Source organism: Schistocerca nitens, chromosome 5, assembly GCF_023898315.1.
Source record: "Schistocerca nitens isolate TAMUIC-IGC-003100 chromosome 5, iqSchNite1.1, whole genome shotgun sequence".
Lineage (NCBI taxonomy): Eukaryota > Metazoa > Arthropoda > Insecta > Orthoptera > Acrididae > Schistocerca > Schistocerca nitens.
Genome location: NC_064618.1, coordinates 27,781,628 through 27,804,941, shown reverse-complemented (window position 1 = coordinate 27,804,941; position 23,314 = coordinate 27,781,628). Strand labels below are relative to the sequence as shown.

Genomic DNA, 23,314 nt, shown 5'->3' with positions numbered 1-23,314 from the left:
GGTTGTGGCTATCCGAGGTATCAACTTGGCAAATCTTGCAAACATATTTGAGCCTGTATTGATACAAAGTTGTAATGACAAAGAATTGAACCCAAATGACCACAGAGTGTGTCATGAGTTTGCTGACTGGGCCATACAGAAGTTGAAAGCTGATCCTGATTTCAGTTGAAAAATCATTCTGTCAGATGAGGAACATTTTTGTCCTGGTGACTTTCTCAGTATGCAAAATTGTCATTATTGGAAAGAGAATAACCCATAAGTGGTCTATGAGATGTCATTGCAGTCATAAAAACTCACTAATAATGTGGTGTGGGTTATGGCAATGCAGCACCAATGGACCTCATTTGTTTCTACATGATGAGAGAAGAACCATCACCGTCAACGGCAATCACTACAGATCCATGTTACATGAATTTCTGTGATCAGAACTTGAAACCATATACATCGAAAACATGTGGTTCCAGCAGGATGACATTACACACCACACAGCTGATGTCGTGCTTGATTTGGTGAGAGTGAAGCTTGGTGACTGAAACATCTCAAGATGTGGATCTGTGAATTGGGCACCATAGTCATGTGATTTACCACCCATGGATTTTTTCTTTGGGGCTACATCCAAGTCCAGGTCTATGCTGATAAGCCAACCCACAAACCTTTGAACATTTGGAGAGAACAGTTGTCATGCTATGGCAGAAATAATGCCACTAACATTGGAGAGAGTGATTAACAATTGGAGCCATCATGTGTGTCACTCTATTCAAAGCCATTATCCGTATCTGAATGATATTTTGTTCAGAACATAACTACAATGTCTGAGCTTCAAAACAAAACACAATTTACTTTTATATGTTACAGTTTTTAAGTTATCATTCTAAATGGAAGATGATATTGTTTGGTATCAAGGTCCCTGCTCTTCTCCAAAAGTCAAAGTGGTCTCACTTCATGCAATTAACATGGCTTCTTGTTTTACTTCATTGTCTAATCAAACATATTAACTCTTCCTATCTCTTGTTTATATTTGTTCTAAAGACTTTTGGGAGCAGGCTGCTCTTGGGGTGTGAGGAAAGCAAATTTGAAATAAAATAAATGTCTCAATGCATTGCCAAAGTAAACCAGTTATTAATCATTAGTAAATATTTTGGTGATCAGCTTTTACGTTTCTCAAATGTTTCAGTTACGTAGAGCATAAGATACAAAAGAAGAGAAAATTGCACAAAAATTGATGGAAATCAAACCATTTAAAAATATATCTTTATTTTTAATACTTCAATCAATGAACATTTATTTTAACAATACAAATGACAACACCCTTTTCCTTCAAGTGCTTTATAAAAATATAGGACACACTTTTAATACATGAAAATGAGTACTCATTCAAGATACAAAAAACACATTCTATTATTTTATTTACAAAGGTATTTTTGTACTAAAATATAAAAATTAGAAATATTTCGTTACACAGGGCTATCATGAAAACAAAGTAAATATGTACAAATAAAAATATCGAAATGGATAGATTTTCAAGCAATTATATTATTGTACTGAAAGTACGCAAATATATGCTTGCTTTTGCAATGATTACAGTTTACTTTGTTGGAATGTCATCTCATCCCAACCAGATGGTCGTTCAAATGTCTGAGGTTTCTGGAATAGATGTGTCTGCAGGTTTTGATAAATGTTACCATCTGATTTTCCCAGTATGGAATTTAAAATGAAATCTGGTGGTGCTATGGCATCAGCTAAAGAGACAGCATCATTTTTCAGCTGAGCACACAGAGAAAGAATGCCTTCATGTAGCATCTCAGATGCTTGAGGACCTCTTACATATCCTCCTGAAATTTACAGAACAGAAATATTTCATTAAGATAACACTGTACTTCATTTTGCAATGAACAGGAAAGTAGCTTGGACACCCAGGAAGTTACTAATAACACTCAAATTTATGATTACCCTACGATATGAAGAATAATGGAAATATTAAGAAATAAACTAACGTGCAACAAAAAGTTTACAGTAACAGTAAGAAAATAGGAAACAGTGCTTCACATCACTACTGAGCTATAAACTACAAATAATAGCATGCATTTGCTAGTGCTAATTTAGTGACTGAATTTTTATTATTAGATGCCTCAACCGACTGCTCCCTTCTAAAAGAGTCCAAGCCTATTGCTGTCCTCAGTCTCAGAGTACTGTGGAACTGTGATGACAGAAGTTTGATTACATTCCCATTACTCACATGAGGCATGCTTTATCAGAAATGCACCTAGAAGTTTCAAGTGCCTCTAGAGTGCTCTCTCGTTTCATATTCTTCGAGAGATATATAAAACTACTCTAATGAAGTTGAGCATAATATGTAATTTACTTTCAATGGTTTTAAACTAGTTGCATGGCATAGTAAAAACTGTGATGCACTCTTTTCAATGGATAAGCAAATCAATGTACTGGTCTAAGTGCAATCTGGTAACCTTGCAAAGTCAAACAATACATGAGTGATGGTTGGTTGCTTGGTTGTTGTTAAAGGACTAAACTGTGAGGTCATCAGGCAATAGCAGTCATTTGATTTGAACTGTATCATTTGTTTGGCTTGAGTAGGGAAGAGCTGTGCTAAACATTACACTTGAAGTGCATACCGATGGCAACGAAAAGGAAACCGGTAGGTTGATAATATTTAATGGATGTAACAGAAAATAATGTGCTGTGCCATATTTTTTTATCACTTGATATCTTGAAATATAACATGCATGTTTTGCCATTTAAAGAAAATGTATTTTTTCGAGGCAATAAGGTATCGAAGACTAGTGGTTCTTCCTCTTTGTATGTTGACTAATAATAATAGTATATACATTAGAGATAAAACCTTTTGGTTGTGACATCACAAATATACTTTCCACTAAATCATTTTATTTATAGTAACTTTACACATTATATTTACTTCCTTACATACTTCACTCTTCTCTACCTTCATGTACACCCAGTGTAAAATTCTGAGAATTTAGAATCTATGTGTTGAGGTATTGACAGCTATTTTTTGTTTACTCCTTTGCACTGTAATTACTCGGTGGTGATTATATGTTCTGGGATATGCATGGTTGTTATGCACAAACTAATTAATTAATAAAATGTTATTTCAGAAAGCTTTCATGTTTATATTAAAAAATGCTTAACAGAAGGTTATGGGCCCAGGCACAGGTGTGAAAGTTAGGTTTTATAAATGTTAAAATCATAATCGTGCACGAAAATCCAGAATCAGTTTTGAAGTTATGCATGTGCCGATCATTCATTTTTTTTCTGACTGATCATTTGTGTGTGCAGACTGATGTTTTTCTCTTCCCCCCCCCCCCCCCCCAAAAATCACTCAAAGCTAAAAATGAGTGATACAGCCCCAACTGGACTTCTAGTGGTTAAATTGTTGGCCGGGCGTGAAAATTATTCGACATGAAAATTTGCCATGAAGGTGTATTTGGTCCATAACGAACTTTGAGATGTTATTCAAAAGCCTCCTTCAGAGCCAACAAGACTCCTGGAAGTAGAGGAACAAAAAGGCATATTCCCAGATTATACTTTTCATGGGCAAGGTGAATTATTCCCATATAAGAGACACAAATACAGCAGCAGAAGCCTAGACAGCCTTGAAAAAAGCATCTGAAGACTCAGGACTGTCATGCATAGAGGGCTTTCTTAGAAAATCAATCACAATCAAATTAGATAAATGCAAGTTGGTAGACAGCTACTGCGATCAAATAATAATGACCACATTTAAGTTAAATGAAATGAAGTTTCCGTTTAATGAAGAGTGGGCAGAAGCTTCACTCCTGGCTGGATTACCTGATCACTATCAGTCTATGGCACTTGAAAACAGCGGCACACATTTCATGGAGATTCTGTTAAAGAGATACCGCTATGACACATCAAAGCAAAAGATGCAAATAGAAATGAAGAATCAGCCATATATGAAGATAAACAGAGACCGACAAAATGTATTATTAAATGTTAACAATGCAACAAACCAAATCATATTGCTAAATATTGTTCTTGCAAGGATGGAAAAGGACGAAGTTAGTAAAAAAAAATAACAATGATGGTTATGTATTTAGAAAACAGCCACAACAAAAGAAAGTTTTTCTTGCAGCTGATGTTAAACAGCCTCAAGGAAAAGATATGTGGTATTTAGATTCCATCACCAATGATGGAAGGATGCTTCATAATGTCAAGCCATGTAATAGTTCAGTGACCTGCATGGGAGGTGGTGGCTTAGTAGCAGAGACTACTGGAAGTGTTGACCTAACCTTCTATACTGGTGATAAAGCAGCAGAAGTAGAAGCATCTGACATCATTCATATCCCAAACTGAGCTATAAATTTACTTTCAGTTAGTAATATTGTGAGAAAATGGCATAAAGTGATTTTTAACAAAAAACAGTGGATTCATCTAGATGCAGAAGGTGAACTAATTGCCAAAGCAATGCCTAAGAATGGCATCTATTGTTAGAAACAAATGAAATGAATTCGTGCTACTATACAGAAGATAGTGGATTCTTATGGCATCAGAGGCTAGGGCATAGGGATTGCAAAAGTATGCTGAAGTTGTAAAGGTTTAAATGGAACTAAATGAAGATATTGTGGTTAAGGATCCCTGTGAGTTGTGCATATGGGAAAACAGTCACGTCTTCCAGTCAAACCTAGCAAAAGGTATTCTAAACACATCTTAGACTTAGTACATTCTGATTTGTGTGGGAAAATGGAGACAGCATTTATGGTTGGAAATCATTATTCTGTCACATTCATTGATGATTTTTTAATTTGTTTATTTCTTGAAGAAAAAAATATGGGGTAAAACAGATATTTAAAAGCTTCAAAGCCATGGTGGAAAAGCAGACAGGCACAAATGCCACGAATTTCCAGTCTGACAATGGAGAGGAGTATGTCAACGATGAACTAAAAATATTTCTATCTTCTAAAGGTATCATCCACCAGCTTACAGAACATTTCAGTCCACAGCGAAATTGTGCTGCTGAGAGAGCTAATAGAACATTGGTTGAACAAGCTCATACCATGATTTTTGATACTAACCTACCAAAGGAATATGGGGCTGAAGCTGTCTTCAGCTTCATACCATAGCCAAAGCCTTGCAGACAAACAAAAATTACGCGAAGTGAAATGTAGTGTGATGAGGGCTATGCGAGAGGCGTTCAATGAATTCGAAAGTAAAGTTCTATGTACTGACTAGGCAGAAAATCCTAAGAAATTTTGGTCTTATGTCAAAACGGTAGGTGGATCAAAACAAAATGTCCAGACACTCTGTGACCAAAATGGTACTGAAACAGAGGATGACAGACTATAGGCCGAAATACTAAATGTCTTTTTCCAAAGCTGTTTCACAGAGGAAGACTACACTGTAGTTCCTTCTCTAGATTGTCGTACAGATGACAAAATGGTAGATATCGAAATAGAAGACAGAGGGATAGAGAAACAACTAAAATCGCTCAAAAGAGGAAAGGCCGCTGGACCTGATGGGATACCAGTTCGATTTTACACAGAGTACGCGAAGGAACTTGCCCCCCTTCTTGCAGCGGTGTACCGTAGGTCTCTAGAAGAGCATATAGCGTTCCAAAGGATTGGAAAAGGGCACAGGTCATCCCCATTTTCAAGAAGGGACGTCGAACAGATGTGCAAAACTAGAGACCTATATCTCTAACGTCGATCAGTTGTAGAATTTTGGAACACATATTATGTTAGAGTATAATGACTTTTCTGGAGACTAGAAATCTACTCTGTAGGAATCAGCATGGGTTTCGAAAAAGACGGTCCTGTGAAACCCAGCTCGCGCTATTCGTCCACAAGACTCAGAGGGCCATAGGCACAGGTTCCCAGGTAGATGCCGTGTTTCTTGACTTCCGCAAGGCGTTTGATACAGTTCCCCATAGTCGTTTAATGAACAAAGTAAGAGCATATGGACTATCAGACCAATTGTGTGATTGGATTGAAGAGTTCCTAGATAACAGAATGCAGCATGTCATTCTCAATGGAGAGAAGTCTTCCGAAGTAAGAGTGATTTCAGGTGTGCCGCAGGGGAGTGTCGTAGGACTGTTGCTATTCACAATATACATAAATGACCTTGTGGATGACATCAGAAGTTCACTGAGGCTTTTTGCGGATGATGCTGTGGTGTATCGAGAGGTTGTAACAATGGAAAATTGTACTGAAATGCAGGAGGATCTGCAGCGAATTGATGCATGGTGCAGGGAATGGCAACTGAATCTCAATGTAGACAAGTGTAATGTGCTGCGAATACATAGAAAGATAGATCCCTTATCATTTAGCTACAAAATAGCAGGTCAGCAACTGGAAGCAGTTAATTCCATAAATTATCTGGGAGTACGCATTAGGAGTGATTTAAAATGGAATGATCATATAAAGTTGATCGTCGGTAAAGCAGATGCCAGACTGAGATTCATTGGAAGAATCCTAAGGAAATGCAATCTGAAAACAAAGGAAGTAGGTTACAGTACGCTTGTTCGCTCACTGCTTGAATACTGCTCAGCAGTGTGGGATCCGTACCAGATAGGGTTGATAGAAGAGATAGAGAAGATCCAACGGAGAGCAGCGCGCTTCGTTACAGGATCATTTAGTAATCGCGAAAGCATTACGGAGATGACAGATAAACTCCAGTGGAAGACTCTGCAGGAGAGACGCTCAGTAGCTCGGTACGGGCTTTTGTTGAAGTTTTGAGAACATACCTTCACCAAAGAGTCAAGCAGTATTTTGCTCCCTCCTACGTATATCTCGCGAAGAGACCATGAGGATAAAATCAGAGGGATTAGAGCCCACACAGAAGCATACCGACAATCCTTTCCACGAACAATACGAGACTGGAATAGAAGGGAGAACCGATAGAGGTACTCAAGGTACCCTCCGCCACACACCGTCAGGTGGCTTGCGGAGTATGGATGTAGATGTAGATGTAAATATCAATTATTTGCCGTCCATCACACTTGGAGATAAGATGCCATATGAACTTTGGCATCAGACAAAGCCTTGCTTATCACATTTGAGAATTCTTTGTTGCTGTGCAATGGTTCACATTCCAAAACATCATCACAAGAACTGGGATAAGAAGTCACAGAAGTTGACATTTGGAGGCTACTGTCAGGAAAAAAAAAGCCAACAAATTCATCAATATGGATACTGGCCAGATAATTGTCAGCAGGGATTTAAAATTCCTGGAGGATGAGAATTTTACAGGTTCAAAGACAGAGGAACCTAAGACCACAAATGCCTTTGCATTGGAACAAGAAGCACTTCTTCAGGACATCAATACTTCGCAAACTGATGGAGAAGTTAAATAAGAAAACTGTGATAATGAACACTTTTATGGCTTTGACAGTGATCCAATACAAACTGAAACTCAAGATGAGGTTCATGAGAATCAAAACATAGTTCAAGAGGTTACACTTCAAAGGACAAACAGGACGAAAACCCAAGACATGGCCTGATCATGTTACTTACTACTTGAAAGAAGGACTTCCAAGTGAAAACACTAATGTCAAAGAAGCCTTGGAAGGGATAAATAATGAAAAATGGAAACAAGCAATGAAGACAGAATTCTTATCTCTAGTTTGTAATTACACATTTGAAGAAGTAGAACTACTCAGGGGACACAAACCTCTCCAGACTAAGCAGGTATTAAAAATACAGCCTGGGATTAGCAGTATGCCAAAAACATGTAAGGCGTGTCTATTGGTAAAAGGACGCACTCAAGTTCAAGGTGTTGATTATCAGGAAACCTTCGCACCAGTGGTCAAGCATGTATCCATTTAGATATCTCTTGTCTACAGCAGCTCGAGAGAACCTGGATCATGTTGACATCACTGCTGCTTATCTCTACGGAGACTTAAATGAAGAAATTTGTGTCATTCCACTACAAAATTTTGCAACTTCTGGAAACATATGGAGGCTGAAGAAAGCTGTTTATGGACTAAAACAGGCTGGTAGGAATTGGAATCAAAAAATTGATGAGGTGTTAAGAAAACTGAAAGTGAATAGATCAAACACTAGTCCATGTATTTATTTTCAGAGAGGTGGCACCAAACCAGTCATCATAGCATTATGACATGCTATTATTCTCAAATGACAAAAGTGTTTCGAATCAATTCAATAGTTTCTAGGCATGGAAATTACAAGGGATCATGAAAAAGGAAAATTTTGGACCTCCCAGAAATCCTATGTAAAAGAAAGCTCTGGAAAAATTTGGAATCACTAAGTCAAGCCAGAATCAACACCACTTGAACTTGGTTTGGGCTCTGAAGCATTCAAATCAAGTGATATCAAAGTACCTTACCAAGAGGCAATAGGAAGTCATTTCCTATGGCCAAGAGGCAATAGGAAGTCTAAAGACCTGACATGTGTTTCACTGCAAATCTCCTTAGCACATCTAATCATTGTTTTAAAAAGGTTCATTGGTTGTCAGCAAAAGATTGTTTAGATATTTAAAGAGAACCTTGGACCCCAAGCTAGAATTTTCTAGAAGTGGTAACAAAAGAATAATGGCCTTCATGATGCAGATTGGGGAAATAAAATAAATGACAGGCACTCCGTAACTGGTTCAGTCATACAGTTGCAAAGCTCTTTATTTTCATAGTCTAGTAGAAAACTATTGCACTTTCTACTTCTGAAGCTAAATGTATGGCCTTTGCATCAACTGTTCAAGATTTATTGTGGTTAAGACAACCTATGTCTGAGGTAGATCCAAAAAGTGTCATAAAGTTACTTACAGTGTATTGTGATAATAAAGGAGCCATACAGTTAGCCAAGAATCTAGTGGTATATAGATATAAAGTATCATTTTATAATAAGGCATGTTGTGTCAGGTGTTAGTAATGTTGAGCATCTGCCTTCTGAAGAAATGTTATCTGATGCTTTCACAAAATGACCTAGCAACTTCAGACATGAAACATGTGTAAGAAACTTGGCCTTGTGAAATAAGAGGAAGAGTAACTGTCCACTTAGACTTTATACTTTGTGTCGATGCCAGTTTAATGTAAACTGATATTTCCAGCCTTTTATTGTTTATTCCTTTGCATTGTACCGTATTTACTCGAATCTAAGCCGCACTTTTTTTCCGGTTTTTGTAATCCAAAAAACTGCCTGCGGCTTAGAATCGAGTGTAAAGCAAGCGGAAGTTCTGAAAAATGTTGGTAGGTGCCGCCACAACTAACTTCTGGCGTCTAATATATGTAGCTCTACACAGGCATGCTTTGTAGGCACAAATAATACTGGCGCCAAAACCTCTGCGTCAAGGAAAAAAAAAAAAAAAAGTGGAAGACAAGCTTTTTTTCTTCGCCCCGAGTTTCTACCACTGCATTTTCATACATTATCCAATGAAGTAAACACAAATTCCGTATTGTTCATCTTCGAATGTAGCAGAATTTCAATGTACTACGAAAATCCGACTGGCAAGACTGTTTGGGATGTTTGTCAATATGGCCAACTCTACGTTCTGAATTTTTTCCTACCTGTGAGAAGAGATGGTTGCTAATAGGAACCTGATGAAATGTGAATCACATGCAGTATTCTCTTCATCATAAGAATAATACGAAAATAAACATTTTGCCCTGTATTCTTTCATGTTTGGTGCTATCTCATTTAAATCCTGTCTGCCTAATAAACTACGAAACTAGAGTGAAACAACAGCAAACGCGGAAGAATATACGTATCGTGTCATGTTTATATTTGTATTATTCTTATGCCTAATAGTGATACAGTCAGAAATGAAGCACGGCAACTGACTAGATTTTTAAATCTAAGATGGCTCAAATTTCTGTGCAGAATTTGATGTACTAAAGAAGCGGCCGCAAAGATTTTCAAACGCAGAAAAATTTTCGCCTAACTCTCATTCAGAACATGTTCTATCATACGAAGTCTATTATTTGGTTCTTGTTGATCTGTTGATCATTATCAAAGTAAGTAACAACAAATAGCAGTCTCTTGCCATTGTTTCGCTAATGAGACGATTCCTCTCTCTCTCTCTCTCTCTCTCTCTCTCTCTCTCTCTCTCTCTCTCTCTCTCTCTTTTTTTTTTTTTTTTTTTTTTTTTTTTTTAAGCGGCGGCAGCGCGCACAAAAGCAAGCCATGCCGCAAGCGGCGACAGGCCGTAAACACGCACTATCAGAAAGCTACAAACAATGCATGACACAGTACAGTAATGCATTTTCAGCTTAAGAGTGACGTAAACACCTATAACAAATAAAACGGCACTTTTCAGATCAAAGCAAAATAAGCAATCGATTCAAACCAGACGAAGCACGTGAAAAAGGAAGGGTACCCGTATAAATACGGACGGAGCGCCTGGTGCATAGCAATGGCTACCTGGTAAAGCTTAACTGCTAAGCTTACGACTCGAACCAAACTACTGTGGTTGTATCTTCATACATTCGACCTAAATGGTGTCTCATATTACAATGGACCAACTTTGTTTCAATTTGGAGGTGCAGCCTAAAACTTTTCTCTCTCCTTTAATTTCGAGTCTCAAATTTCAGGTGCGGCTTAGATTCGGGAGATTTTTTTTCCCTTTATTTCGAGTCTCATTTTTCAGGTGCGGCTTAGATTCGAGTGCGGCTTAGATTTGAGTAAATACGGTAATTACTAGGTGATTATGTGTCCTGGGGCATGTAGTTGTTGTTTTGCACATAGCGATTAATTAATAAAACACCATTTCAGAAAGCTTTCATGTTTATATTATAAAATGCTTAATACTATGCCTTGATTATATATATATATATATATATATATATATATATATATATATATATATATATATATATATATAGAGAGAGAGAGAGAGAGAGAGAGAGAGAGAGAGAGAGAAACATTCCACGTGGGAAAAATATATCTAAAAACAAAGTTTAAATATGTCTGCTTGTGTCTGTAATGTGTGGATGGATATGTGTGTGTGTGCGCGAGTGTATACCTGTCCTTTTTTCCCCCTAAGGTAAGTCTTTCCGCTCCCGGGATTGGAATGACTCCTTACCCTCTCCCTTAAAACCCACATCCTTTCGTCTTTCCCTCTCCTTCCCTCTTTCCTGATGAGGCAACAGTTTGTTGCGAAAGCTTGAATTTTGTGTGTATGTTTGTGTTTGTTTGTGTGTCTATCGACGTGCCAGCGCTTTCGTTTGGTAAGTCACATCATCTTTGTATATATATATATATATATATATATATATAAAATAGAGGGAAACATTCCACGTAGGAAAAATATATCTAAAAACAAAGATGATGTGACTTACCAAATGAAAGTGCTGGCAGGTCGACAGACACACAAACAAACACAAACATGCACACAAAATTCAAGCTTTCGCCACAAACACAAGCAGACATGTCTGCTTGTGTCTGTATATGTGTGGATGGATATGTGTGTGTGTGTGCGAGTGTATACCTGTCCTTTTTTCCCCCTAAGGTAAGTCTTTCCGCTCCCGGGATTGGAATGACTCCTTACACTCTCCCTTAAAACCCACATCCTTTCGTCTTTCCCTCTCCTTCCCTCTTTCCTGATGAGGCAACAGTTTGTTGCGAAAGCTTGAATTTTGTGTGTATGTTTGTGTGTCTGTCGACCTGCCAGCACATTCATTTGGTAAGTCACATCATCTTTGTTTTTAGATATATTTTTCCTACATGGAATGTTTCCCTCTATTATAACTATATATATATATATATATATATATATATATATATATATATATATATATATATATATATATATATATATATATATATATATATTGCATAATTATGGAGGCTGTTATTCTTTATTCTGTAGTCTGTATAATACAATGGTTAGTGTAACTGTGTTTAACATGATAATGTGTACAATAAATCTTACATTTCCAATCAGATACTACCAGCAAATTACTCTGCCATATTAAAAGAAAAAAGAGATAATTGGCCAGCAGAAATTAGCAGTAGCATACAGCATCTTGGAATCACGTAATAGCTAATACAATGGGTTCTGAAAATATGAATTCACTGCCTCCAGTTGAGAAACTAATGGGAAGAGAAACCTAGAGTATGTCGCAGTTCACTATAGGTTGGTCTGAGCAGTTGCCAGCGGGCTCGTGCACATTCACAGAGCTGAATTCGCATATGAGCAGTGCCTTCTCCCGCTTCTGGCTACTTGAAGCATGGCTCTTTGCCGTATGAGCAGTAGCAGCAAGTAGTCAAAAGCTACCTGGAAAAATTTCTCTGGCGCAACCAAGCTGCCAGATTCGCGCATGCGCAGAGCAAGCTGAGTTATAGTGGGGGGTCATTCTCCACGTGACCTATGTATATGTTTCAGGAAATTGTTGGTGTCTCTTCATTTACAGCTCCCACGTCAAATGAAAACAAAACAGATTTCTGTGGCGGGAAGCCATCAAGTGAATTAATATACATTCTCATAATAATGAAAGACTAAAATAAGTTAGTAGTTTCAATTTTCTGATTTTATATTATTTCCACATTATTAGCAATCAACTATTAATGTCTTAATTAAGCTATTTCTGTCAGTTTTGTAGAGAAATTTACTTCTATTAATTTTTCGGCTGAGGCAGTTACTTTATTTGAAATGAAGTGTATCATTCCACACTATTGGCTACTTTCAACTTTGTTCAATTTCAAGTGCAAATTTTCATTTTCCGGGACAAATAACATAATACCATAATAAAGAACCAAACATGAGAATACAGTACTGGACCTCCAACAAAATTGGTATCCCGAAAACCACGTACAAAAGCTGAATATCAGGTGCTTCAGACTGCATCTGGACATAGAAATGTGCAATTAGAGCGGAATGAAGCATTATAGTATGGTTTATGAAATTCTGATACTGCTGGAGTAGTCTCTGATGTCCTGTTCCTCTTAAGACACTGTAAGATCTCTTAATGCTATATACGTACGAACATACATTGACTTGAAGCTGACTAAGCAGGTAAATTTGGTCAGTGGTTTTGAACTAAATATTTTGTTTCAAATATATTGACAGCTGCAGCAGAATTTTACAAATCTGAGTTCCACGAAACACAGTCTTTTTCGATCACAAGACTCTAGGCCTGAAGCTATTTCTCAATTTGTGTTAACATCTTAAATTTATAGGATGTCATTCTATGCTAAATTGTAGACTGGCAGCATACCGTGTTTTATCATTTTAACTCCCCACATGGCTTTATATTTATTCCTAGAGTAGAATATAAACTGTCAGTTGTACAATTTCTTTGCCTCACAGACAACCTTTTTAATTTTTATCACATTCTGAAATAGTCATGAAATTTATTGTCACTTATTTTGGTGTAAGCTACACAAGGAACTTCTCTTTGTTTATTTATTTATTTTGAAATTTGTATTCCTTCTTACTAGCTTCTTTCAGTGCTGTGTAGATGTAAATGTGATTGCAAATGCTACATAACAATATTGCAGAGTACCAATTAAAAAAGAAATCTGTCAAAGTCACCACGTAGCAAAATGTTATGGTACTTTGAGCTGTAGAGTCTAGTTTTGAAATGATATTATGCCAAGAACTGCTTCCTTATTTGCATCCTTAATCTGGGTGGGATATGATAAAACAATTGCTCTAAGTACAACTCTGTATGTCCTCTCAACAACATGCAGCAGGGCTGCACATGGTCACGTGATGCCCCACCACGCACGAACTTCCACACAGAAATGCGATGAAAAGCACACGAGCAGAGCAAGCACCAAGCACAGGCTGCCTATATCATCATAGCTGCGCATGTGCAGTACAGCCTGTTGTCTGGCGTTGTCAGGCAACTGCTCAAACGAACCTTATGTGAACATATCTAGAACATGAGGAATTTTGGGACTGTGTCAGTGGCAAAATAACGGATGTAACTAAAGTTTGTACAGTGAGAGCAAAATTACACTTTCTCTCCATCCTTCAATATATGTTCAGTTGCAAGGCATGTCTACAGCTAAAGAAGTGTGGGACAAGCTAAAGCAAGTCTCTGAAGATTCTGGCCTGTTCCGATGAATAGGTTACTAAAGACACTGCTGACAACCAGACTAGAAAATTGTTTGTCAGTCGAAGAATGTGTGTCAAAGACAATTTCCATGCCACAAAAATTAAATGGCTTGAGCTTCAAAGTTAAAGAAGAGTGGATTGTGTGTATTCTGCTTGCAGGACTATCAGACGAATATAAACCTTTGATTACAAGTTTGGAAAATTCGAACTTGCCAATCAAAAGAGACACCATAAAAAGTAAATTATGGTAAGAAATAAATGACAATGCCTGTAATAAACAAATGACAAATGATGCAGCTCTTCGAGTCACCAAGAAAGAGAGTGATGTTACCTTCAAAAAAGGTCCAAAGTGCTATAACTGCAACAAGTATGGGTATTTTGCAAAAAATTGTCACAGCATGAGCAAAAATGATACAAAAACTTCAGTCAACACAGCATTCTTTTCAAACGCAGCTGCATGTTAAGACGCACAGACAGAATGGTATGTAGACTGGGCACATTAGTACACATGTCTACATACCCATGTGATGAAAATAATTGTAAAACAGTGATAGACTTACAAGCTGTAATAGCGAAGATGGTAACTTACCTATAAAAGGCATAGGCATAGGATCTTCATTTGTAGATGTTTTCACAGTCAACTAGAAAGGCAAAATTAAAGTAGAGGATATTCTGTATGTGCCTCAGCTAAGCACAAATCTACTATCCATTAGGAAAGTAGTAGAAAAAGGTCATTCAATATTATTTAACAAACATGGCTGCCCATTCACAATACACTAAAAATGTGGTTGTTACTGCATCATTAGCAGATGGTATGTACCAACCAGACCAACCAAATGACCTAATTTTTGAAGAAAAATCAGTATTACAGTCAGATAACACAGACTTGTGGTGTAAAAGACTAGATCAACTGCATTCTGAAACTATGCATGCACGTTGCAGAGGTCTGGTTAGTGGACTTTCATTTGAGGGAGCAGTTAATACTCCCTGTGCTATTTACTTAAAGGGAAAACAAACACGATCTGGCTGGACAGCTACTTCACTCAGATTTGTGTGGGCCAATGCAAACTGAGTCAATTGGAGGAGCCAAGTACTTCTTTACTTTAATTGATGATTGTTCCAAGAAAGTATTTGTATAAATGCTCCAAAATAAAAATTAAGTGACACAGCTAACTTGAGACTTCAAAAATCTAGTTAAAAGGCAAAATAGAAAAAGGACCAGCACTCTACACACAGATAATGGCACAGAAAATGTGAACAATACATTAATAAACTTCTTCAGACAAGTAGGGATCAAACAAGAGACCACAGCATCACATACAGTACTACACAATACTAGAAAAAGCAAGACACCTGCCTTTGAAGCAAATTTGCCAAATAAATTCCATATAGAAGCAGTTTCTGCTGCAGTCCATTTAATATCTCTGACTAAGGCATGAAAAAGCAAGGGTCCAGGAGGAGCTTGGACAAACAAGAAGCCAGGTATTCGATATCTCAAAATATTTGGAAGCAAGTCCCATGTTCACATTCCGAGGGCCAACTGACGAAAATACGACAGAAAACGTATTGAATCTATTTTTTTAGGATACTGTGAAAAATCAAAAGCATACAGGCTTTTTAAACCTAACAGCCAGAGAATCATAAAAAACGAGGACATTATTTTTTATGAAGGTACTTCTAAACACTATAAAGAAGAAACTGAGTCACGAAAACCAAGTCAACTGTTTCTCCCACTGACAGAAAAGAACCAAAATGAAATAATGACTGACGTCAAAGAATTTGAACCAAAACGTGAGACAGTCACATCAAGTGGTAGTTCGAGGAATACAAGCTGCAGTGAAGAACCAAGCCCAGATAATGCAAATAATGGTTTTGGGCAACCACAGCAACTTGAGTCAATACAAAAGTCATCCAGAATTCCAAAGCCAGATAAGCTACATGACTTTGTAACTTCTCAATCCAAACAGTCATCCAACACCAACCCTTTGTCACTGGATGAAGCAATGATGTCTGACAATGCTGAAAGCAATACAAGAAGAGTTACTATCACACAAAGAGAACCACACATGGGAGTCTACTGTTTCACTTCAGATAAGGAACCTATAAATGTGAAATTGGTGTTTAAAACAAAGAAAGATTTGAATGGCCACACTGTACACTGTAAATCATGGCTAGTAATAAAGGGTTGTGCTCAGAAGCAAGGCCTGGATTATGATGAAACATATGCACCGGTTATAAGATGTAACTCATTAAGATATTTATTTGCTATGGCTGCTAAACATGATCATGACATTGGTCATCTAGATGTTGTCACTGCTTTCTTACAAGGTGAAGAGATTTGAATTTAGAATCTATACCTTGTTTCTGTGTTTATCTTTTGTGTTGCTACGAATGCTGTTATTCTTTATCCTGTGGACTGTGTTTAATGTGATAATGTGTGAAACAAATATTACATTTACAAGCAGACACCACCAGCAAATTACTCTGCTAACAAAAATGTATTTTGACACCCTAGAGCTTGTTAGGAGATCGATCATTGTGTTAACAAATATGTGTCGCAGATTATGGGTACTTTAGTACCATTTATTGGACTGCTTTGTACAAGAAGCACTGGACTTGAAAGTAGTACGTCTGAGTAATAATTTAGGCTAGTGGCAAGAATTCACAATGCACTATACCATGCACACAAAATTATGAACCTCCCATTTACTCTATGAAAACACCTCATATATTCATTTGAATCTGATTATCATGTTCAAGACTATGCCTCCCTCTACAATTTTTACCGTCTACATTTCCCTCCATTACCAAACTGATAACTCCTTGATGCCTCAGGATTTGCCCTATCTACAATCTCTTCATTTAATTAAATTGTACCATAAATTTCTTTTCTCACCAGTTTAGGTACCTCCTTATTAGGTAATCCTTATTAGCTAGTCTATCTACCCATCTATTCTTCATCATTCTTCCATCATTCTTCAGTAGCACCACATTTAACTGTGATGCACGGCCACACTCTAGACAAATACCTCCAAAAAATATCAACACTTAAATTTATATTCTATGTTAACAAATTTCTCTTTTTCAGAAATGTTTCTTTTTTGCTATTGCCAGTCTCTCTCTGTTTCTCCATAATCAGCTATTTCTCTGTCCAAATAGCAAAACTCACTTTTAGTGTAAAGTTTTCTAATCTAATTTTCTCTTCAGTGTTTGATTTAATTTGACTACATTACATCATTGTTTTACTTTCCTTGATGTTCACCTTAAAAACCATTTTCAAACCAACTGAAATTCCATTCAAATGCTCTTCCAAGTGTTTTTATGACCCTAAAAGAATTACGATGTCACTGGTAAACTTCAAAATTTTTATTCCTTCTTCCTGAATGTCTATTCACTTTTCAAACTTATCCTTGGTTCTGTTCATCTCTTGTGGAGAATACACTCCATATATTTTACCCTTGCTATATTCACAATTTCAAAACGTGTATTTGAATCAACAATACCAAAAGTTTTCTCTAAATCTACAAATGCTATAAACGTAAGTTTGCCTTCCTTTAACTTATATTTAGTCTTAAGATCAGTATTGCCTCTTCTGTAAATAATTCATTCCAATATTTAAACACTGGAAACTCTGGGCAGGAATATTAACAATGGGGGAAAGAAAGATTGCTACTTACAATAAAGATTACACATTAAGCTGCAAACAGGCACAATTAAAAGACACTTACACATTAAGCTTTCGGCCACAGTCTTCATCCTGTGGACACTGTAGCTTCTATAGGAAACACAGGATCTATCACTACTCAACTTGACTGTGAGTGGCATGTCAATAGTAGGTTTAAGCACCCTGTACAGGGTAGACAGGGACCTAGGAGACTCAGGGTGTTACACCTACCCCCAATCAAAAAGTTTGAGGTGCTGACTTCCACTGAAATTGAGCAAATGAGACTCACTTCACCTGTTGGGGAAGTGCTGTGTCTCATGCCAAGGGCATGTTGTCACAAAAGGGTTGGAATCTATTAATCATTAGTGATTCAAATGTACACTGAGTAATGGTCCCCCTTTCGGAAATGGCAGCATGGGATGGGAAGGAACAACAGATGCATCCAGTGTGTATGCCTTGGGGGCTCAATCAGCATGTTGAAGAGGCTGTTTTGGCAGCTTCTGAAAGAAAAGGGTACAACCAACAGTAGATTGTTCCAACTGCACATTGGAAAAAAGATACCTGTTGTCTGAAGTCCAATGTCATACTCGGATGACTCCACTGACGCAGAGACTGTTGAGAAGACAACCTCACCCAACGAAGCTCAGAAGCTGAAGTGTTGTCCTTAGAATCGATCGCAAGCCCCTGTTCCGAGTAGAGTGGGACACTTGAACCACAGACTTCATAAACTCTGAGACAAGTTAGGTTGCGACTTTTTGGAATTGTGCCATAGTGTTGAGAGTTGTAGGATTCAGCTAAAGGGGTCAGGTGTGCGCTACACACTGGAGACTGCTTGCTAACCAGGCACTTGATTGTTTGTGGGAGTGCACACAAATTAGGTGACTCTTCATCCAGTAGAGATAACAATAGCTGTAGGAGATCCAAAGAATTAGTCAAAGACCCAAAGAAATCCCCCTTCCCACCAACAAGAATTAAAACCATAGTGATCAACTGTGAAAGTATTCACAAGGTAGAGCAAGAGTTTATTGCACTTTTAAAAAGCAAGGGAGTTCTCATAATTCTACGTGCAGGAAACTAGTTAAAACCTGACATTGATAGTAGTCAGATTACTGCAGTAATTAAAGTGTATATGGAAAGGATAGGCTAATGAGAATTGGATATAGTGTATTTGCCACAGTAGGAAAAAAACTCAAGATTCTCTAAGATAGAAATTCAAGCTGCATGGCAAGTTTTCTGACCAAGACTCAAAGACAACTCAGAAAGAAATATATTGTATCTAATGGCAACAAATAAACCTGACTTCTTTGAGGATGCCCACAACGAAATAGGTATCAGTGGCCACGAGACTGCTGTAGCAACAATGATTACTCAAGTATGAAGGCAACTCGCCAGTGCAACAGAATCAGTTGCAGGCTTGCAAGACTGTTATGTGTTGCAAAGCAAAATACAGCTGACAGGCTGGGTGCAGTACAGCAACAGCCAACGCTGCAATAATGTAGCGGAAGTACGGAAGCCTTTCCTTGCTTACCACCAAGGATATGTTTAGATTAAGTGCCTTAAGTTCTAAATGAACATAGTCTGGAGTGTATAAGTATTCAGACATCCATGCACTAAATGATTCCTGTCTCAACATCTCAGCCTACAACACAAGCCTGTGACATCTGGAGCGACATATTGGAATGCGTACCGTGTCTAGCAATTGCTTGTTGCTGGTATCCCTCGTGTCCCATTCTTCTTCCTCCAGGATATCCATATTAGCAATCAACAACCCCTTTGTTAATTCTATGTTCTCTGTGCTAAAATTATCTATAGAAACTGGCACCTTCTTTCACCCTTTATTTCATGTAGGCATACACTACTTCTTTTAAATAGGAAACCCGCCTGATCTAATACTTCATTTTCTTCTAACAGTTCCACAACACACAAAATTCCAACTGGCAAGCTAGACTCAATATTGAGCCATAGTGATTTCCCAGTACCCTTAGGTACACAATCATGCAAATTAAGTCTTAGTGTGGTCATTCACGGTTTAATCGGTTCATCTTTTGAGACCGACTCCCCTCACAACATGACTACACTGACAATTGCTTCTACACTGACAATTGCTTCAGCTGTGAAACATTTTTCCATCAAGTTCCAACCTACATCACCGAAGATTGATTATGGCACAATGCTGCTACAAGAAATCTAATCCCAGAATCATGTCGTCGCCCTCACTAATGTGTGGCACAATCTCTACATAATGTTTAAATTGAACCCAGGTAAAAGTCTGTGTCCACCAATCCTAATAGTGTGACATCTGTATCTCAAACTCCATGCAATCTGTACCATGAGGTGTCCCATTGCTTACATCTCATCAGATCACTCCTGGTGAATGACACGTGCATCCCTGTGTCCAATAATATCCTGCAACCCTTTTTTCCTGCTATTCCTCCACTTCTGCAAACAATTTCGAGGCATTCAGTCTTACTGAGAAAGACCGTAGGTGGACCTGACGTTCCTTGTGGTGTTTAACACATTATTCTTCCCAAGTCCTCTACTTCTAAAATTATTACTTCCTCTTACTTCATTCACATCACCCTGAGGCTGGCGACACTGCCTCCTTACATGCCCCCTTCGTCCACACCTGAAACATTTTATATTAGCTACAAACACTGTCCATTTACCCTGCATACTAGTCGACAAATTTATCTCCTTACACTCTACAGCTAACTGCACCACTGCCTGCAAATCTGTCGTATCCCGCCCGCACACGTCTTGACAATTTCACATGCAACCACTTAAAGAAAAAAAGACTGAGCACCCTCTGCTCAGCTTCGTGAAAAATAATTTCACTGACTGCAGCATCATGTGCTAATATCAGAGGCATGCACTGCATCTGCGCAGGCAATCTGGGACTGTAGCCTTGGCTGCCAGTCGAGCCACATCGGGCCCCACTGGACCATGTGGTGCCACGCCACAGCCCGAATCTGTCCAGGCGCAGCCAAGCTGCTCGTGAAGTTGCGTGCCCGTCAGGCAACACACTGTAGCGGATGCGAAACAAAAACTCTGTTGTGATTCTTCAAGCTTTCTCGGCAGATATGTTGTAAATAGTCTTCACGGGTTTGCTGCCAGATCTGTTGTTGTTGTTGTGGTCTTCAGTCCTGAGACTGGTTTGATGCAGCTCTCCATGGTACTCTATCCTGTGCAAGCTTCTTCATCTCCCAGTACCCACTGCACCCTACATCCTTCTGAATCTGCTTAGTGTATTCATCTCTTGGTCTCCCTCTATGATTTTTACCCTCCACACTGCCCTCCAATACTAAATTGGTGATCCCTTGATGCCTCAGAACATGTCCTACCAACCGACCCCCTTCCTCTAGTCAAGTTGTGCCACAACTCCTCTTCTCCCCAATCCAATTCAGTACCTCCTCATTAGTTATGTGATCTACCCTTCTAATCTTCAGCATTCTTCTGTAGCACCACATTTCGAATGCTTCTATTCTCTTCTTGTCTAAACTATTTATCGTCCATATTTCACTTCCGTACATGGCTACACTCCATACAAATACTTTCAGAAACGACTTCCTGACACTTAAATCTATACTCGATGTTAACAAATTTCTCTTCTTCATAAACGATTTCCTTGCCATTGCCAGTCTACATTTTATATCCTCTCTACTTCGACCATCATTAGTTATTTTGCTCCCCAAATAGCAAAACTCCTTTACTACTTAAAGTGTCTCATTTCCTAATCTAATTCCCTCAGCATCACTTGACCCAATTCGACTAGATTCCATTATCCTCGTTTTGCTTATGTTGATGTTCATCTTATATCCTCCCTTCAAGACACTATCCATTCCGTTCAACTGCTCTTCCAAGTCCTTTGCTGTCTCTGACAGAATTACAGTGTCATTGGCGAACCTCAAAGTTTTTATTTCTTCTCCATGGATTTTAATTCCTACTCTGAATTTTTCTTTTGTTTCCTTTACTGCTTGCTCAATATACAGATTGAATAACATCGGGGAGAGACTACAACCCTGTCTCACTCCCTTCCCAGCCACTGCTTCCCTTTCATGTCCCTCGACTCTTATAACTGCCATCTGGTTTCTGTACAAATTGTAAATAGCATTTTGCTCCCTGTATTTAACTCCTGCTAGCTTTAGAATTTGAGAGTATTCCAGTCAACATTGTCAAAAGCTTTCTCTAAGTCTACAAATGCTAGAAAAGTAGGTTTGCCTTTCCTTAATCTAGCTTCTAAGATAAGTCGTAGGGTCAGTATTGCCTCACGTGTTCCAATATTTTTACGGAATCCAAACTGATCTTCCCCGAGGTTGGCGTCTACTAGTTTTTCCATTAGTCTGTAAAGAATTAGTATTTTGCAGCAGTGACTTATTAAACTGATAGTTCGGTAATTTTCACATCTGTCAACGCCTGCTTTCTTTGGGATTGGAATTATTATGTTCTTCTCGAAGTCTGAGGGTACTTCGCCTGTCTCATACATTTTGTTCACCAGATGGCAGTGTTTTGTCAGGACTGGCTCTTCCAAGGCTGTCAGTAGTTCTAATGGAATGTTATCTACTCTCATGGCCTTGTTTCAACTCAGGTCTTTCACTGCTCTGTCAAACTCTTCACGCACTATCGTATCTCCCATTTCATCTTCATCTACATACTCTTCCATTTCTATAACATTGCCCTCAAGTACATCACCCTTGTATAGACCCACTATATACTCCTTCCACCTTTCCTTCAGAGCTCTTGATATTCATACAAAAGATTCTCTTATCTCCAAAGGTCTCTTTAATTTTCCTGTAGGCAGTATCTATCTTACCCCTAGTGAGATAAGCCTCTACATCCTTATATTTGTCCTCTAGCCATGCCTGCTTAGCCATTTTGCACTTCCTGTTGCTCTATTTTTGAGAAGTTTGTATTCCTTTTTGCCTACTTCATTTACTGCATTTTTATATTTTCTCCTTTCATCAATTAAATTCAATATTTCTTATGTCACCCAAGGATTTCTACTAGCCCTCGTCTTTTTACCTACTTGATCCTCTGCTGCCTTCACTACTTCATCCCTCAGAGCTACCCATTCTTCTTCTACTGTATTTTTTTCACCCATTCTTGTCAATTGTTCCCTTATGCTCTCCCTGAAACTCTCTACAACCTCTGGTTTAGTCAGTTTATCCAGGTCCCATCTCCTTAAATTCCCACCTTTTTTGCAATTTCTTCAGTTTTAACTGTCAGATTGTGGTCAGAGTCCACATCTGCCCCTGGAAATTCCTTACAATTTAAAACCTGGTTCCTAAATCTCTGTCTTACCATTATATAATCTATCTGAAACCTGTCAGTATCTCCAGGCTTCTTTCATGTATACAACCTTCTTTTACGATTCTTGAACCAAGTGTTAGCTATGATTAAGTTGTGCTCTGTGCAAAATTCCACCAGGCGGCTTCCTCTTTCATTTCTTACCCCCAATCCATATTCACCTACTATGTTTCCTTCTCTTCCTTTTCCTACTATCGAATTCCAGTCACCCATGACTATTAAATTTTTTTGTCCCTTCACTATCTGAATAATTTCTTTTATCTCATCATACATTTCTTCAATTTCTTCATCATCTGCAGAGCTAGTTGGCATATAGACATGTACTACTGTCGTAGGCGTGGA

General features: G+C 38.2%; 1 protein-coding gene across 4 annotated transcripts in view; it reads right to left on the bottom strand.

Annotated features, from left to right (window-relative positions):
- Positions 1-1,330: 1,330 nt before the first annotated feature.
- The window catches only part of LOC126260206 (peroxisomal acyl-coenzyme A oxidase 3-like), a 176,988-nt gene continuing 155,004 nt past the window's right edge, over positions 1,331-23,314 (bottom strand). For 2 of the 4 annotated variants that reach the window (XM_049957496.1, XM_049957495.1), the window contains exon 13: positions 1,334-1,832. In XM_049957496.1, coding sequence (XP_049813453.1) covers positions 1,579-1,832 — 254 coding nt within the window. In that variant the 3' untranslated portion in view covers positions 1,334-1,578. Of the gene's footprint in view, positions 1,833-23,314 lie in introns of all 4 variants that reach the window. The other 2 variants (XM_049957497.1, XM_049957494.1) reach the window with 2 other exon arrangements.